We start from the raw sequence: 18,615 nt of genomic DNA, 5'->3' as shown, positions 1-18,615 counted from the left end.
TATGCAGTGCTTTTTATTTCTACTTTATTATTTATTTATTTTTGGTTTTTCAAGGTACGGTCTCACTCTAGCTCAGGCTGGCCTGGAAGTCACTATGGAGTCTCAGGGTGGCCTCGAACTCATGGTGATCCTCCTACCTCTGCCTCCCAAGTGCTGGGATTAAAAGTGTGTGCCACCACACCCAGCTATTCATTTATTTTTATTTTTATTTTTCTGAAGTAGGATCTTACTCTTCTAGCCCAGGCTGACCTGGAATTCACTATGTAGTCTCAGAGTGGCCTTGAACTCACAGTGATTCGCCTACCTCTGCCTCCTGAGTGCTTGGATTAAAAGTGTGTGCTACCACACCCGGCCTGGGTTTATATTTTAATTAATTAATTTGACAGAGTGAATAGGCATGCTAGGGCCTCTTGTCACTGCAAACAAACTGTACAGACATACACTGCTTTGTGCATTTGGCTTCATATGGGTCATGGGGAATTGAAACCCAGTTGTCAGGCTGTATAGGCAAGCACCTTTAACCACTGATCCATTTCTCTGCACCCCACTGTCCCCCCCCCCTTTTTATAAAGCACAGTCTCAAGCTGGGCATGGTGGTGCACGCCTTTAATCCCAGCACTAGGAGGGCAGAGGTAGGAGGATCCTGTGAGTTGGAGACCAGCCTGAGACTATGTAGTGAATTCCAGGTCAGCCTGGGCTAGAGTGAGACCTTACCTCGAAAAGAAATAAAATAGGGCTGGAGAGAGGACTTAGTGGTTAAGGCGCTTACCTGCAAAGCCAAAGGACCCAGGTTTTTTGTTTGTTTGTTTTTTGTTTTTCAGGACCTAAGTTTGATATCCCAGTACCCACATAAAGCCAGATGCACAATGTTGCAGTAGCTAGAGGCAGGCCCTGGTGTGCTCATTCTCTCTCTCACTCTTTCAAATAAAAAAGTATTTAAAGCATAAAAAATAAGCAGGTTGTCACTCTAGCTCAGACTCACGTGGAATTCATTGTAGGTCAGCCTCAGCCTCATGAGTGCTAGAATTCAAGGCAGAAGCTCGAGCTCACTGATTGGGCTCCAGGGATCTTCCTGTCTCAGCCCTCCCTGGCAGGCGCCTCCTCACCTGACATTCATGTGGGTGCTAGGGACCCAAACTCAGGTCCTTGTGTCTGTGTGGCAAACCCTTTACCCACTGAACTATTTCCCCAGTTGGATTTTTTTTTTTTTTTTGAGATAGGGTATCACTACATAGAGCTGCCTCGAAGCCACCTTAATCTTCCTGCCTTAGTGTAAGAACTAGTTAAATGACATGTATGTACCATATGGTGTCATTTTTATTTTCTTTCTTATTATTTATTTATTTTTTGTTTTTTAAAAAAATTATTTATTTATTTATTTGAGAGCGACAGACACAGAGAGAAAGACAGATAGAGGAAGAGAGAGAGAATGGGCGCGCCAGGGCTTCCAGCCTCTGCAAACGAACTCTAGACGCGTGTGCCCCCTTGTGCATCTGGCTAATGTGGGACCTGGGGAACCGAGCCTCGAACCGGGGTCCTTAGGCTTCACAGGCAAGCGCTTAACCACTAAGCCATTTCTCCAGCCCTATTTTTTGGTTTTTTGAGGTGGGGTCTCACTCTAGTCCAGGCTGACCTGGAACTCACTATGTAGTCTCAGGGTGGCCTCAACTCACGGCAATCCACCTACCTCTGCCTCCCGAGTGCTGGGACTAATGGCATGTGCCACTTTGCCTGGCTAGTTTTTTTTTTTTTTTTTTTTAATATATTTTATTTAGTTAGTTATTTGAGAGAGAGAGAGAATGGGCAAGCCAGGGCCTCAAGCCACTGCAAACGAACTCCAGATACATGCCCCCTTGTGTGTCTGGCTCATGTGGGAACTGGGGAATTGAACCTGTGTTCTTAGGCCTCGCAGGCCAATGCCTTAACTGCTAAGCCATCTCTCCAGCCCCCTAGAAATTTGTAGAGGTAATTAACATGAAATACCTGTGATCACTTGCTGCACCAGTGATGTCTGTCCTTTCTGGAACAATGGAATATGGACCCAGAGACCCGCAGGGAAGACTAGGTATTCCGAGGCTGAGGCAGGAAGATTGTGAACTTGAGTTCTAAACCAGTCTGTATGATGGAGTAGAGAGAGAAAGGAAGAGAGTAGAGGCCAGCCAGTGGTATGAAAGCCTGCTTGGAGGTGCTGGGAGAGGAAGGACAGACCTCTTGGAGCTTGTGAAAGCTCAGCAGTGGACACATCTAAATTCCAACCTCAGCCTTGAGCTGCGGCCATTCTATTTTAGCATTTAAGCCTCTGGATTGGGAGCAGCTGTCCCAGCAGCCTGGAACCCAACAGGAGTGTTGACAGAAAACACAGTCACACCCAGGAGCTGAAGAATTGAACATGTTCCTGGGTCCCTCCAGGTTCTCCTCACCTGTGACTTGGCTACTGTCACCATCCCCCATGGAAAGGCCCCTGGGGCAATCTGAGGAGGAATTAGTGTCTGCTGTTCCCAGAGAGGCCATGCCTTGTCTTTAGTTCCGCCAGAGGCCTCAGCTAGGACCTGCAGAACCCAGGGATCCGTCCCATTTCAACCCAGAAAGGAAAACAATTTCAAATTGGATATTTGGGGGCCGAGGAGTATGGAAGGATTTTGTTGTTTTGGTACAGGAATGACCCAGTACTTTATGATGCATTCTGGGCAAGAGTTTTACCGCTGACCACGCCCCCAGCCCTCACCTTGGGTTCTAGGTTGTCACTCTACCTTTGACCACACCCCCAGCCCTCACTGTGGAGTCTGGGTGGTCACTTTACCACTGACCATGACCCCAGCCTTCACTGTGGGTTCTAGGCTGTCACTCTGCTGCTGACCACACCTGCAGTTGTCCTTTTACTGTAGGAGATAGGATGTGGCTAAATTGCCCAGGATGGCCTTGAACTCGTTCTGTGTTCCATGTGAGCACTGCGCATTAATCCACTGAGCTTCTGAAACTCCTCACTGTATTTAAGCTCAGCCTCCAACTAGGGATCCTCCTGCCTCAGCGTCCCCTGATTCAGCCAGGCTTACAGGCCTGTGCCAGCATGCCTAAGCTTTCTGCAATCTTCCCAGGAATCAGTAGGATTGTCAGGATGTCTGGAGAAAAGGAGGCGTCAAGCTTCACCTGCACCTTATTGAAGGAGTGACCTAATGGAGCTGGAATGCCAAACTCTGGTCCCAGCTAGCGATTGGTAGCTGCTGGGCTAAGCAGAAAAATGACTATAGAGTTTTCACCAAATAATGCAATTAGAAGTAACCCAGCCCCCCTTGACCTTCACCCTCTGTTTCTCCAGCCCCCTCAAACCCTCCTAAACATCAAGACCCCAGCCGAACACACAAGAGGCTGCAGCTACGCGCAGGGCCCTCGGCGGTGCCTCAAGGGTTAAGCGACCGCCGACGGCCCCCCCCCTCCGCCACCCCAGCGCGCTTTGAATGACAGCCCAGGCGAGGGCTGGACAAGCTGACCAATCAGCAGCAGAGACCGAGACCCACGTGTGGATGCGGCCTTCTGATTGGCCGGTGCTCCCAGGCCAACTCGGCGAGCCCACGTGCATCTGCCACACAGCCAGAGGCCCCTTCATTGTGGGGCTTTGGGGGCGTGCAGGGGGCGGGGAGGGGCGGGGCCGACGCGGGAGGGGCGGGGCCAGCAGGTCAAATGGCCCAGTGTGCGGGAGGAGGCGCTTCCTCTGGACCTGAACTTGGCAAATCTTTGCAGTTTCTCTGGGCCTTGGCAACGTCGTGGTGCGTGGGCAGGCCTGCTTCATGCAAGGGGGAACTTGGGGAAGGGGCTCCCGGGTTAGGGAGGGGGCTGGAGAGTATTGAAGAAAGCTAACCTGAGGAAGGAGCGATGGGGGAGGACCAAGGTCTTCTTTCTCCTGGTTGACAAATCTTAATCGCCCCTGTCCTGCAAAGCCTTTTGCCATTGACTTTCTTCGGTGCTCTCCGCCGTATGTATCTCAAAATGAAGGTTCAGATGGGGCGACCTTCACTGGGCCTTCCACCCTTGATGTAGTTATGGGTACTGTCTTCCCCTCATCACCAAGGGGTGCTGGACTCAGTCTTTCCCCGAGGCCAGGTCCCTCTAATCAGTTCAAGATGGACACACTGATGCGTGGATGTGGGGCGTGTGGTGGGGTGCTGTGCTGTCACTCAGAGAGGGCCTTTGGAGGTCCAGGGCTGCATCCTGGAGATGGGGGTGGCTCAGCACAACCCTGCCTTCTCCACTCAGGACTTGCCATGTCCTTCTGACTGACTTGGCCTGAAGATGACTTCTCTAAACCCGCCCAGCCCCGGGGGCAGCCTCAATGGATCTTTGGTGAGGACACGGGGCGGGGAGGGAACGCAGGTACTCAAGCTGAATTCACCTGTTACTTTTTCTGTTGTCAAAGCGTTTAAAATATTTTGTTTTTATTTCTGAGAGAGAAAGATAGGGAAATAAGTAGGTACAGAGAGAATGGGCACACCAGGACCTCCAGCCACTGCAAGCAAACTCCAGATGCATGTGCCCTTGTGCATCTGGTTTACATGGGTCCTGGGGAGTTGAACCTGGGTCCTTTGGCTTTACAAACAAGCGCTTTAACAGCTAAGCCATCTCTCCAGTACTTTTCCTGTTTAGTTTGTTTCAAGGTAGGGTCTTGCTCTAGCTAAGGATGACCTGAAATTCACTATGGAGTCTCAGTGGCCTTGTATTCATGGCGATCCTCCTACCTTGGCCTCCCAAATTCTGGCATTAAAGGCCTGTGCCATCTCACCTGGCCTTTTTCTGGGTTTTTGAGACGATGTCTCACTCTGTAGCTTGAGCTGGCTCCCTCCAAATAGCAGCAGTCCTCCTGCCTCAGACTCAAGTCTTGTGACCACAGGTGTGAGCCAGCCTGGTGCCCCTTGTTGACCTTGATCACACCACAACCTCATGACCTGGGCTGCCTGGCTTTGCAGGTGGAAGCCATGGGCTTAAGTGCTTAGGAAGGACAGGTGCACACCTTTAAATCATGCTCAGTCAGCTGTCAAGGATATTCTCCCTTCACCTGCGGCCTCTCCCATTCAGCCCTAATTGGTAAAGAACCTCATGGTGACCATTTTAGACTTGGGGCCAAGCCCTCAGGAGGTTTCTATGCCACAGGCTTAGAATAAAATGTCATTTAGATAGTTGGGGCTGTGGCTCAGTGGGTGGAGGGCTTGTCTAGCACTGGCAAAGACCCCAGCATCTCATAAATCAGGCACCCCTGTCATCCCATCATCTAGGACGTGGAGGCAGGAGGATCAGGAGTTCAAGGCCAGCCTGAGCTGCATGAGACCCTGTCTCAAATGAGTGTAGGGAGTGTTTGAGGAACAGGTGTGTGTACTAATTGACCTCAGGGACTAGAAGCTTCCACTGCACCATCTGTAAGGTTGGGTATTTGCCCAAGAGCTGCAGGTTCTAGGTTGGTTGGGCTGCAGTGGGTACCTGGGGGGTTGGGCATCTTGGCCAGGGCTTGGGCTCCATGGATACAGTGTTCTGACCTTCCAGCCTCGTCCGGGGGCTGCTAACCACACCGACCCTCCAGTCCCACCACTGTGCCAACTGGACCAACTGCGGGACCAGTTCTTCAGGTGAGGATGAGGGTGGACCCATTGGGAGAAAGGTGGGAATGAAACCCCTCACCTTGAGAGCTGACCCAAAACATAAGACCAGCCACCACAGGGACTCTTAGGACCTGTGTTGGTCAGCTCCCTAGAAAGCTCTTCCAGAAGCTCTTTTCTTCTGCAGGGTTGTTCCTCATCTGAAGGATCAGTTGGATAATATCTTCTGTCTGGTAAGCCAGACCCTGGAGGCAGCCCCTGCTTGGAAGAGGGGGCAGCTATGACCAGCTGAATACAAGCTGGGGTGGAAGTGAGAGGTCCCTAAGCCCTCCTTATCCATGAGGCACAGTGCACAGCCTGTGCAAAGGCCCTGAAGTGGGTACAGAGCCTGTTGTGTTGGAGGAGCTACAAGGAGGCCTGTGTGTCTGGAGCTGGGAGGAAGGAACAGGTCAGAACAAGTTAAAGCAGTTTCTTTAGCCCTCGTGGGTTAAAGGAAAGAGCTGACTTAATCTCATGTTGAGAATTATACCCAGGAGCTCCCAGAGCAGCCCCCGTTGAGAGTATGGTAGGTTCTTATTTCCTTTAAGAGTAAAGGATCAGCCGGGCATGGTGGAGTGCTCCTTTAATCCCTGCATTCAGAGGCAAGAGATAGGAAGATCACTGAGTTCGAGGCCAGCCTGAGCTAGAGTGAGACCCTACCTCAAAAGACAGGATGGAGAGGTAAAGTGGCTGGCTCAGGGTCACAAAACCTTGGAGGGCAGCCGTCTCCTGCTCTGAACCATGCCCCAGAATAACTCTGGCCCTCTGCCATTTTCAGGTCGGCAGGATTCGGCACAATCTGCAAGAGCATCTCAAACAGGTGTGTGTGTGCCCACAACAGACACTTGGGGGACACAGCCTTCCCTAAGGAGGGGCTGCACTCTTCTGGGAGCCTTTCCCCTTTGCCTGGAAGGACCCTTGGCAGTTCCACTGCCTCACCAGCCACCAGGTTGTGGTGTGAGGTTGACTTGAACCCAGATCACGTGTAGGAGGGGCAGGTCTGGATGGAGTGCCAGGTTCTCACCACCAGCTCAGGGCACCTGCCCGAGTGCCAGTGCTTGCTGCTTCTGTCCCTGCTTGTGCCTCTGCCACCTGGCTCTTCTCTCCCCAGCACTGGCAGGAGATTCTGCCCAGAGCCAGATGTAGCTGGCGGGGAGCCAGGACTGGGGTTGGGGAAGGGGTGAGGGGCCAGGAAGCAGCAGGAACATGGGATCCACTCAACAGACATTTAACCACCTCCAGCTTTGCCAGGAAGAGAGCCAGCAAGGAGGACCAGTCTCCTGCCCTGGGGGCAAGGAACTACTGAGCAGGTGTAAGGGCCAGAGGTCAGAAAGGAGCAGCTGGAAGGGAAATGGGGAAGCAAGATGGCCCCATGCGTGGGCTGCAGTCCAGGGTGGGCAGGGAGGCCCAGGAGAAAAGCAAGACCTCTGAGCAAACGTGAAGGTAATGAGAGACAATGAGTCTGGTAGTGGGCATTGTGGTCTAGGTAAAAGGGACAGCCTGGGCTAAGACAGCCTGGGCAAACTCCCCTTAAGGAGGCAGGATGGAGCCCAGGTGGTGGAGGAGAGGGAGCAGGTAAGACCTGGTGGCTTGGGGAAGGACTTGGGCTCTGACCCTGGGGAGGGGGGAGCCATGGAGGGCTGTGGGCTGAGGGAGGAGAGCTTCCAAATACATGAAGAATCTGGATAGTCTCGGTGTGGAATACCAGTTTCTAAGGGATCTGATGTCATGGATGGTGTTTGGGCCAAGAGCTGACAAGAATACCTTAGTGGGAAACCAACCGCCACCCCCCCCCACACACACACCCAGGCCCTTGATCCCTGTGACCTCCCAGGTGGGCCAGCTCCCCGTAGCTCTCGGCTTTCCCAGCCTCCTGCTGTGCTTTGAAACCCTCCAGGAGCAGCAGCCCCTCCTCCCCTTGCACCAGCTCAGCTCTCCCAGGGGAGCCCCTGGCAGCAGTGGAAGGAGGGGGGGAGGGAGCGAGCGCTCAAGCGAGCACGTTACAGCCCCGGGAAATTGCACATTAACGAGGCAGGGGAATTGGAGAGGGCTCCCCCGGGCTTGCAGGCTGGTCTGGCTCAGCCAGGGGGTCCATCGCTGTCTTCTCACAGGGGAGGGACCTAGGGAGGGGGCACTGGCCTCAGGTGGAGGGCCTCGGGAGAGAGAGACACTCGCACACATTTATATTCTCTGTCTCACTGGAAGAGCTAGAATGGATTTCTTTCCTCCCGGATGGTGGAATGGTGCCTTTGAGCTTCTGGGCCTCAATTTCCTATCTGCAAAATGGCAATGTCAGGCATGCCTTCTATCTGTCAAATAGCACTGACTAAGGAGACAGGATGCCCAGGACTCACCCAGCAAGTGCTCTACCATTGAGCCATACACCAGCCTTGGGTGTGTGTGTTTAATTTTCAAGAGCTGGGTGTGGTGGTGCACGCCTTTAATCCCAGCACTTGGGAGGCAAAGGTAGCATGATCCCCATGAGTTTAAGACCATCCTGAGACTACATAGTTAATTCCAGGCAAGCCTGAGCCAGCGTGAGACCATTCCTTGAAAGAACTAAATACATAAAATTATTTGAGAGAAAGAGGCAGAGAGATGGGTACTCCAGGGCCTCCAGCCACTGCAAGCTCCAGATGCATGCACCACCTTGTTCATCTGGCTTACATGGGTCCTGGGGAATCAAACCTGGGTCTCCTTTGGCTTTGCAGGTGTGCACCTTAACCACTAAACCATCTCTCTGGCCCTGTTGTATTTTTTTTAAATGGTTTTTTTCCTGATATTTTATTTTAGAGAGAAAAAGTCGTAGAGAATGGGTGTGCCAGGGTCTCTAGCCACTGCAAACCTTGTGCATCTGGCTTACTTGGGTACTGGGGAATCAAACCTGGGTCCTTAGGCAAGTACCTTAATCACTCTACCATCTCTCCAGCCCTGTTGTATTTGTTTTTGAGGTAAGGTCTTGTTCTGGACCAGGCTGACCTTGAAATCACTCTGTAGTCTTAGGGTGCCCTCAAACTCACAGCAGTCCTCTCTGCCTCTGAGTACTTGGACTAAAGGTGTGGGCTATCACACTCAGCTGTATTTTGTTTTGGCTTTTTAAATGTATTTTATTCTCTCCCACCTATCCTCGTAGGGTCTTGCTCTGGCCCAGGCTCACCTGGAATTCATAATATAGTCTCAGGGTCTCCTTGAACTCAGTGATCCTCCTACCTCTGCCTTCTGAGTGCTGGTATTAAAGATGTGCTACCACGTCTGGCAAATATATTTTATTTGTAAGCAGGAAGAGAGGGAAACAGAATGGCATGCCAGGACCACTTTTTGCATTTGGCTTTACATGGGTACCAACAGAATTGAACCTGGGCTGGCACACTTTGCAAGCCAGCACCTTTTAACCACTGAGCCATCTCTCCAGCCCTTCTTTTGGCTTTCTGTGACAGAGTTTCATGTAGCCCAGGCTGGCCTTGAACTCCTGATCCTCCTGCCTCCACCTGACCCAGTTTTGCTTTTTATTTTTATTTTATTATTTTTGTGGGTTTTTAAGGTAGTCTTGCTTTAGACCAGGCTGACCTGGAATTCACTATGTAGTCTCAGGATGGCTTTGAACTCACAGAGATCCTCCTACTTTTGCCTCCTGAGTGTTGGAATTAAAAGCATGTGCCCACTATGCCTGGCTCAGTTTTCCTTTCTTTTAATTTTAATTTTTTTGAGGTAGGGTCTCACTCTAGTCCAGGCTAACCTGGAATTCACTGTGTAGTCTCAGGGTGGCCTTGAATTCACAGTAGTCCTTCTAACTCTGCCTCCCAAGTGTTGGGATTAAAGGTGTGTGCCAGTACACCTGACCAGTTTTGCTTCTTGAAGCTGCTTTCTGTATTTTTGTTGTTTCCTTATGAGACCTCAGGGGGAGGGGGATGGGCACACCAGAATCTCTAGATAAATAAACTTGACACATGTGCCATTTTGTGCATCTGGCTTATGTGGGACCTGGAGAATCAAACCTGGGTCCTTAGGCTTTGCAGGCAAGCGCCTTAACTGCTGAACCATCTCTCCAGACCCGGCCCTCTGTTATTGACACAAGGGCTTACTGTGTAGCGCAGGATAGCCTAGAACTGTCAATCCTCCTGCCTCAACTTCCCAAGGGCTGGGGATGAGAGAGTGGCGCTTACCTCTGTTCACCAAGAGCTCACCATGTACCCCCAGGCATGGCCTCACATGACCACTTCTTTCCCCTCCAGGCTTGATGACATGGGTTCATGTTGGCCCACCCCCACCATCACTGTAACAAGGTTTCACTCTTAACATTCTCCAGGTGGAAAGCTTCTTGCAGCTTGTCGAGGCCTGCAGTAAACACGCAGATGCCATAGAGTCTGCAAAGGTGGGAACAGGCTAGGGAAGGGATACAGGGCTGGTCTGCCTGTGGGGACAGGGGGTGAGCTTGCCCGTGTGTTTCATGTGGTCCCTTGTTTGCAGTCCCAGGCAAGCCAGGTGTCACCTGGGGAAGAAACCAGGCAGACCCCAAACGTAAAGCCCCTTGAGGACTCCAACTTGAAAGCCATTGTGGTGTCGTGGCTGTCTCAGCAGCCAGTGTTCACCGCTGAACCCTTAGAGTCGCTGGAGCCACGACCATCATGGGATAGAGCACCTGAGTTTTGGCAAGATCTTCTCGCTGACGACCTGTGGAAGGTCTTTGCAGATGTCCACAAGGAAAAACTGTCAACACAGGGAAGTGAGTGTCCCCAAGGAGGGGAGAGGGCAAGGGGACAGCGCCATGGCTGTCACTGTGGTGATGTGCCAACCTTGTCCTTCTCTCTCCATCCGTGTTGGTTGTCATAGTGACAGAGCAGACGCTGGAGCTGGTAAGTGGATGTTTTCGGGTCCCAGAAGTGCTGGGGTGTGGCTGGAATCTGCCCCTCACGTTTCCCCGATTACCTGTAGCCTGGCCTTGCATAGTGTCTGCATCCTGGGTTCTCTAGGACTTCATGTTTATTTACCTGCATGAAAAGACAGGGGCTGGGGATCAGATAAAGTGCTTATCTCTCAAGCACGAGGACCTGAGTTTGAATCCCTGGAACTCATGGAAAATGTGGGGCCTGGTGTTATGTGCCTGTCATTCCAGTGCTGGGTAGGCAGACACAGGAGGATCCCTAGTGCTCACTGGTCAGCCAGTCTAGCTTGTCTGGGGAGCCCCAGGTTTAATAAGAGACCATCAACAAACAAATGGGCTGGAGAGATGGCTTAGCAGTTAAGGCACTTGCCTGCAAAACCTAAGGACTCATGTTTGATTCTCCAGATCCCAAGTAAGCCAGACGCACAAGGTAACAAGCTCATAAAGTCGCACATGCACAAAAGGGGGCTCACGTGGCTGGAGTTCCATTGCAGTGGCTGGAGGTCCTAGCATGCCACTTCTCTGGCACACCCATATTCTGTCTGTCTCAAAAAAAAAAAAAAGAAAAAGAAAAAAAATCAAAGCGGTGGATGGTGGATAGAGCCTGAGGATGAGACCTGAGGTTGTCCTAGAGCTTCCACCTGTACCCACACAAATCAAAGCAGGACCCTGAACAGCATCGGGGTTCTTGGGCTTGTCCTATTCTCACACCTTGAGTGTCAACCACCCCACTTCTTGCACTTGCCCTGGGCAGGAGAGCAAGGACCCGGGACTGTGTGGCTCCAAAACAGATGGAGACTCTGAAGGCATCTTGAGCCATCCAGGTAGGAAAGAATAGCAGTGTGGAGGGACAAAGGGGGGGGGGGCTGCATGCTCTGGGGACACCCTCAGCCTCTGTTGTCCCCTCTAGCTCCCAACTTGGCCGAGCCTTTGTCCAGTTCCCGTGGGGCTCTCCAGGAAGAGACCAGCGCACCCCAGGTGAGCAACACCTTCCCACAGAGGCTGGGGTGCGGCGGGTGTGGGAGGATGTGGGTCAGCTGTGTCCTCCTCTTCCCCAGGAGCCCGCCAGGTATGACTGTCAGCTTCTGAAGCTCTTGTAAGTACCTGCTGCAGTGGCTGGGCTCTAGGGAATGGGGTTCAGGAGTTTCCCATGGGGTGGGATTGTGGAGAGGGGTCTGGATCTGATGCTCTAATCTGTGTGGGGGACAGAAGGCTTTTTGTTGTTTTTCAAGGTAGGGTCTCGCTCTGGCCCAGGCTGACCTGGAATTCACTATGTAATCTCAGGGTGGCCTTGAATTTGTGATCCACCTACCTCTGCCTCCCGAGTGCTGGGATTAAAAGCGTGCGCCACCATGCTGGGCTTTCTTTCTTAAAACATATCTATTAGCCAGGCGTGGTGGTGCACGCCTTTAATTCCAGCACTCGGGAGGCAGAGGTAGGTGGATCACTGTGGGTTTGAGGCCAGCCTGAGACTACAAAGTGAATTCCAGGTCAGCCTAGGCCAGAGCGAGACCCTACCTTGAAAAAACTAAAAATAAATAAATAAATAAAATATACTTATTTGCAAACAAAGGGGAGAAAGAGAATGTGTGTGTGTGTGTTGGGGGGGACGGGACATCATGGCCTAGTGCCACTGTCAATAAACTAGACTGTCCAGCCCCAGAAGGCTGCTTTTTTATGTGTCTTGGGCTTGCGTGTGTCCTGGCAGTTCAAACCGGGGTCCTTAGACTTCAGAGTCAAAGGCTCTAACTTCTAAGCCATTTCCCGCTTAAGGCTGCTTTAAAAAAAAAAATTAATTATTTGAGAGTGACAGACACAGAAAGGCAAGTACAGAGAGAATGAACATGCCAGGACCTCCAGCCATTGCACACAAACTCCAGACACGTAAGCCTCCTTGTGCATCTGGCTAATGTGGGTCCTGGGAAATCGAGCCTCAAACCAGGGTCCTTAGGCTTCACAGGCAAGCGCTTAACCACTAAGCCATCTCCCCAGCCCTGCCTTTTTTTTTTTTTTTTTTAAAGAGGTAAGGTTTCACTCTAGCCTGGGCTAACCTGGAATTCACTATGTAGTCTCAGGGTGGCTTCGAACTCACGGGGATCCTCCTATCTCTCTCTGCCTCCTGAGTGCTGGGATTAAAGGTGTGTACCACCATGCCTGGCACTTTTTTGTTTGTTTGCTTTTGTTTTTCAAGGTAGGGTCTCTAGCTCAGACTGACCTGGAATTCACTATGTAGTCTCAAGATGGCTTCAAACTCAGTGATCCTCTTACCTCTGCCTCCCGAGTGCTGGAATCAAAGGCATGTGCTACCAAACCCAGCCCAGAAGGCTTCTTTGAAGGAAGGGCATAGGAGTTAGGGCCCTAACGGGTAAAGAAGAGTTTGCTGTCATAGTGCAAAGTGTTTCAGGAGGTTTGATTTCCCCAGTACCTATGTAAAATGTAAAGCCAGATGCACAAGGTGACATTATCTAGAGATCTTTTGCAGTGGCAAGAGGCCCTGGTGTGCCCCCCCCCATGTGTATGTATGTGTGTGTGTGTATCTGTTTACAAATAAACATATTTAAAAAAAAGGGCTGAGAAGAGGCATAACTGAATTGCGGAGTGGGATATGGTGGGGCACACTGTTACCCCAATTCTTGGGAAATGGAAGCAGGAAGATCTGGAGTCGGAGGCCAGCCTGTGGTATGTTGGGCTGGACAAATACCTCCCACGGGGAACAGGCGAGTCACCTGGAGCATTTCCCTCCTGAGCTCCTGGGACCCCGAGGACTTGGAGGACAGCTGGAAGAGGCCGGGCGGGTCACTCTGGCCCTGGCAGAGGTCGGTGGTCCCCCATGCGCTGCAGAGCATGTGTGTGTTGAAGCAAGGAGAGCTGGTCCTGGATGCAGCAGTGAGCAGCTTCTCGCGCCACGCCTTCACCTGCAGCAGGGGCGGCATCAAGGTGTGGAGCCTCGTGGGCCAGGTGGCCAAGGACAGGTTCCCCGAGAGCCACTTGCAGCCCAGTGTACAGGTGATGCGCGCAGGGCCCTGGGGACAAGGGACAGCCGCCAGCTGGTGGTGGAGCCCCACTCAGTGACTGCCCTCCCTCCGCAGGCCCCCGGGGCCTACCTGCGCACCTGTCTGCTGTCCTCTGACAGCCGCTCGCTGTTAGCTGGTGGCCACAACCTGCCCAGCGTGAGCGTGTGGGACCTGGCGGCACCCTCGCTCTATGAGAAACAGCAGCTGCCCTGCGAGGGGCTGTCCTGCCAGGCTCTGGCCTCCAGCGTGGATGAGAGCCTGGCTTTTGCTGGCTTCAGCGACGGCACTGTCAGGGTGTGGGACATGAGGAGCCAGAAAGTGGTCAGGTGCGTGGATGCCCTCCTGCCCTCCACCTGAGCGAGAGCCATGTACTCATGTGCACTGGGAAGGAACTTGGGGTCTCCTGCATGGGAAGCAAGTGCTGACCACTGAACTATACTCCCAGACCTCACTGTGGTTTCTAAGCTGTCACACTACAACTGACCACACCCCCAACCCTCACTGTGGATTCTAGGCTGTCATTCTGCCGCTGGCCACGCCCCCAGCTAGGCAGGAGCTCCCCCAGACAGGGTGTCTCTAGCCCAGGCTGAACTGGAATTCACTCCCAACTCATAGTAATCCTCCTACTTCTGCCTCCTAGGTGCTGGGATTAAAGGTGTTTTTTAATTTAATTTTTTTTTTTTTTTTGAGATAGGGTTTCAATCCAGCTCAAGCTGACCTGGAATTCACTGTGTATTCTCAGGGTGGCCTCGAACTCACGGTGATCCTCCTATCTCTGCCTCCCATGTACTAGGATTAAAGGCATGCACCACCACGCCCTGCTCAAATTATTTTTTATTTATTTGAGAGAGAGTGGGAGCGCCAGGGTCTCCAGCCACTACAAACAAACTCCAGAAGCATACATGGCCCTGTGCATCTGGCTTACATGGATTCTGGAGAATGAAACCCAGGTCCTTAGGCTTTCCAGGGTAGCACCTTAACTGCTAAGACCTTTCCAGTCTCCCCATTTTTTCTTAATATTTTACAAATTTGTATGCCATCCTTGTGCATGGGCCATGCTAATCTGTATTGTTCCAATTTTAGTATATGTGCTACTGAAGCAAGCACTATTTTATTTGAACAGCGGAAGAGGCAGAGAGCATGCGCACATGCACTCAGGTGCTCCAGGGCCTCCTGCCACTGTAAGCGTACTCCAGACACATGTGCCACTCTGGGCATCTGGCTTTACTTGGGTACTGGGGAATCAAATCTGGCCTGTCAGCCTTTGCAAGCAAGCACCTTAATCACTGAACCATCTCTTTGGCCCCTCTTTTGCTTTTTGAGACCAGGCTTTGCTTAAACTTGCCCAGACTGGCCTTAAGCTCTCTCTCTAGCCCAGGCTGCTTTTGAACTGCAGACCCTCCTGTGTCAGCCAAGTACCTGAACATGAAGTGTGAACCACCATACTACCTCTAGGGCTAGTTGAGGTGTTTTTTGGTTTTTTTTTTTCCCAGTTATTTTTTTTTTTTTTTTCTACTTTGAAACCACATCTGATGATGGAGCCCATGTTGACCTGAAACTTGTGGTGGTCCTCCTGCCTCAGCTTCTCCAGTGCTGGGATTACAAGTGTCTACCACCACACCTACACTGTTTAACATATGGATGAATTTGGGGTGGTGACACTGTCCCTTTAGGGTTCACTGCAGGCACATGACCCAGAAGGCAGGTGGATGTGGGAGCCAGGCTGGGGATATCTTCCATAGGACATATCCTGCAGCCTCCTTTGTCTCTCTAGGGACCTATTCAGCCACATCAGTGGAGTCAAGAGCCTCGTGGTCAATGACCACAACTTGTGGACGGGGGGTCTGGACGCCTGTCTGCGGTGCTGGGACCTGCGGGTGGTGCAGGATCCCCTGGAGTACATGTTCGAGTCCCAGGTAGGCTGGGCTGCCTCAGGCCTCTGGGTTATGGGGTGAAGTGGGTTCTGGGATGGACAGTGGCTAGTCTGAGTCACCACAAATGACACCTCCAGCACATAGGAGTTCGCTCAACGTATTCTGTCATGCCAGGCATGGTGGCTCATATCACAGTCCCAGCTCTTAAGCTAAGGCGGGATGATTGCCAGGAGCTTGAGGTCAGCCTGGGATACAGAGGAAGCACTTGTCTCAAATTTTACCTTTTTGTTTGGTGTATATGATGTATGCACATCTGTGTGTGTGCAGAGTCTAGAGGAGAAGGTCCAGTGTCTGTCACTTTATACCCTATTTCCCTGAGGCAGTCTCTCCTCGAACCTGGAGCTGCTGTTTTCAGTCTGACTGGCTGACCAGGGAGCCCCAGTGATTCTCTTGTCTCCACTTTCCTCAGTGTTGGGTTGCAGACATGCACAGCCCAGGCCTGACTTATTTGGGTGCTAGAGATCAAATTCAGGTCCTCAGGTTCCTAATTTTGCTGTCAGTACCCGTGCCCATTCCCCAGATCAGCAAACAGAGGCCCAGCAATAGTGAATTCTGTAGACAAGAACCAGCCTTGCTTTGGACCTTGACTGTCTCCTGGGCCAAGCTGGAGTCTGATCACACCCCTCTCTGCTGTTTGTCTCCAGATCATGAGCCTGTCACACAGTCCCCAGGAAGACTATCTGCTGCTGGGCATGGCCAACGGTCAACACTGGCTCCATAGCATGGACACCCCAAAGCAGCGGCTCATGGTGGCCTCTAAGGACAAGACAGTACTCGGGGTCAAGTTCTCACCAGATGGTAAGACAAAGCTTTCCCGTTTGTCCCCAGCCTCCCCGAAGGTGCCACCCTGGGACCAGTACCTACTCGGCTCCCACTGACACCCCGGGCCACTCACTGGCATGACACGATAGTAGTGCCGGTCTTCTGTTTCTGTTTAAAATGTCTTACATGTAAACTGGGCATGGTGGTGCACACCTTTAATCCCAGCACTGGCAGGCAGAGGTAGGAGGAGCGCTGTGAGTTTGAGGCCACCCTAAGCCTACATAGTGAATTCCAGGTCAGCCTGGACTAAAGTGAAACCTCACCTTGAAAAAACAAAGAAAAAAAATTTTTAACAAGAGTGTTGTGTGTGCGCGCGTGTGGAGGCAAGGACACCTTAGTATATGAGATGGGGTGTCTCAGTGAGCCCAGAGCTATGGATTTGGCTTGGCTGGATGGCCAGGGCACCCCGGGGTCATCCTGTCTTCACTCACCCCATGCTGAGATGACAGACTCTTACAGATAATGCCTGATGTTTACATGGTTCTGGTGATTCAAACTCAGGTCTTCATGCTTGTTTGGCAAGTACTTTACCCACTGAGCTACCTGCTCAGATCCCCCCTTCTTCATATTTTTATTTGAGGGGGGGGAGATTGGTTGTGCCAGGGCCTCTAGCCACTGCAAATGAACTCCAGATGCATGTGCCACCTTGTGCATATGTTTTACGTGGGTCCTGGGGAATTGAACTTGGGTTCTTAGGCTTCACAGGCAAGTGCTTACCACTGAACAATCTCTCCAGCCCCTAACAATATTTTTATTTAAGACCAAACACTTTCTGCATCTAACTTTACATGGGTACTGAGGAATTGAAACTCAGCTTGCAGGCTTTGTAAGCTAGCAGTTTTAACTGCTAAGGCTTCCCTCCAGCACCCCTCTTTCTTATTTGGATTTTATTTTTTTGAGGTAGAGTCTTGCTCTATCCCAGGCTACCTGGAATTTATGTAGTCTCAGGGTAGCCTTGGACTCAGTGATTCTCCTACCTCTGTCTCCTAAGTGTGGGGATTAAAGGAGTGTGCCACCACACCTACCCTTACTTTTATTTTTGTTTTGAGGCAGGGTCTTACTCTGTAGTCACAGGCTGGCTTAGAACTCAAATCCTCCTGCCTCAGCCTCCCCAGTGCTGGGATGACAGCTGTCCCCTGCCAAGAGGGGCTACAAAGATATTCTAGCAGCAGGGGCTCAGAAGATGGTGGCTCCTGTGACCCTCAGCCCTTTGCTTCTTGCAGGCCAGTGGTTTGTCAGCGTGGGCATGGACGACCTTGTCTCCATCCACAGCATGCCCACGGGTGCCAAGGTCTTCCAGGTACTCTAATGGGACCAGGGCAGACCCTACAAGAGCTTAGTTGCAGCATGACCCTGGGTGTCCCCTAGTGTCCATCCCTGTAGACAATGGGGGTAGACATCCTGGGGTGCTCTGCATGTCCTGTGGGCTCACTGTGCCACTGCCTATCCAGGTCTGTGAGGCCACCTCCATCATGTGCTGCGATGTGTCCTCCAATGGCCGACTGATCATCACAGGGTCTGGGAACCATGCCTCAGTGTATCAGGTCACCTACTGAGGGTCATGACAGTGTTGGCCCAGCTCTGTCTCCTCATCACCTGTGTTCCTTTCTGTCCATGGTAGAGGGCTGCATTCTCTGGGTCCTTGTCACATATAATAAAGCAAGCGACAAAAGAAAAGCTGATGTGTTCTGTCTCCTGAGAGGTGCGGTCCTGTCCACCTGCATAAGGCAGCCTCACCAAGATGCTCTAGGGCAGGGGGGTTCAGGGCATCCCAGGTTCCTCACCCTTGGAAAAGTGCAGGGACCGTTGCGAGCCAGAGTATCTGGGGTCGAATCCTATTGTGCCAGGGACTCACTCGGGAGGATTGTGGCACATGCATTTAATCCCAGCACTTGGAAGCTGAAGCAGGAGAATCACTGTACAGACCAGCCTGGACTAGAGGGGAACCCTGCCTCAAAGTGGTTTGGGGGCTGGAGAGATGGCTTAGTGAAAAAACTAAAGGCCCAGGTTTTATTTCCCCAGGACCCACATAAGCCAGATGCACAAGGTGGCACATGCATCTGGAGTTCGTTTGCAATTGCTGGAAGTTCTGTCATGCCCATTCTCTCTGCTTATAAATAAAATACAGAAGAATGTTAAAAGTGGTTTGGGATGGAGAATGGAATTTCAAATGGGAAAGTGTGGGGGTGGGTGGGGAGGGAGGGAATTACCATGGGATATATTTTATAATCATGGAAAATGTTAATAAAAATTTAAAAAAAAAAAGTGGTTTGGGGGCTGGAGAAATGGCTTATTAGTTAAGGCACTTGCCTGCAAAGCCTAAAGACCCAGGTTCCATTCCC

General features: G+C 51.6%; 1 protein-coding gene and 1 non-coding gene across 4 annotated transcripts; one reads left to right on the top strand and one right to left on the bottom strand.

The window, feature by feature from the left end:
* The first annotated feature begins 3,651 nt into the window (after positions 1 to 3,651).
* Positions 3,652 to 17,950, top strand: Tle6 (TLE family member 6, subcortical maternal complex member). 3 transcript variants are annotated; one of them, XM_045135176.1, is made up of 17 exons: positions 3,652 to 3,764; positions 4,252 to 4,338; positions 5,530 to 5,612; positions 5,770 to 5,815; positions 6,400 to 6,441; positions 9,928 to 9,993; positions 10,089 to 10,344; positions 10,452 to 10,474; positions 11,258 to 11,327; positions 11,414 to 11,481; positions 11,562 to 11,599; positions 13,251 to 13,509; positions 13,593 to 13,843; positions 15,292 to 15,433; positions 16,096 to 16,249; positions 17,497 to 17,573; positions 17,725 to 17,950. In XM_045135176.1, the coding sequence occupies exons 2-17, from the start codon at positions 4,288 to 4,290 to the stop codon at positions 17,827 to 17,829; spliced, it is 1,731 nt and encodes a 576-aa protein (XP_044991111.1). In that variant the 5' UTR covers positions 3,652 to 3,764; positions 4,252 to 4,287; the 3' UTR covers positions 17,830 to 17,950. The 3 variants fall into 3 exon arrangements, with proteins under 3 accessions (XP_044991111.1, XP_044991112.1, XP_044991113.1); XM_045135177.1 differs by lacking the exon at positions 3,652 to 3,764 and adding an exon at positions 3,846 to 3,970; XM_045135178.1 differs by lacking the exons at positions 3,652 to 3,764; positions 4,252 to 4,338; positions 5,530 to 5,612; positions 5,770 to 5,815 and adding an exon at positions 6,113 to 6,147.
* Positions 14,523 to 14,624, bottom strand: LOC123455179. Its single transcript, XR_006633734.1, has one exon. It is a non-coding gene; the product is annotated as a U6 spliceosomal RNA (small nuclear RNA).
* Positions 17,951 to 18,615: the final 665 nt, after the last annotated feature.

Source organism: Jaculus jaculus, chromosome 15 (assembly GCF_020740685.1).
Source record: "Jaculus jaculus isolate mJacJac1 chromosome 15, mJacJac1.mat.Y.cur, whole genome shotgun sequence".
NCBI lineage: Eukaryota > Metazoa > Chordata > Mammalia > Rodentia > Dipodidae > Jaculus > Jaculus jaculus.
Note: the sequence above shows the minus strand (reverse complement) of the source record. Positions and strands in the feature narration are given on the sequence as shown.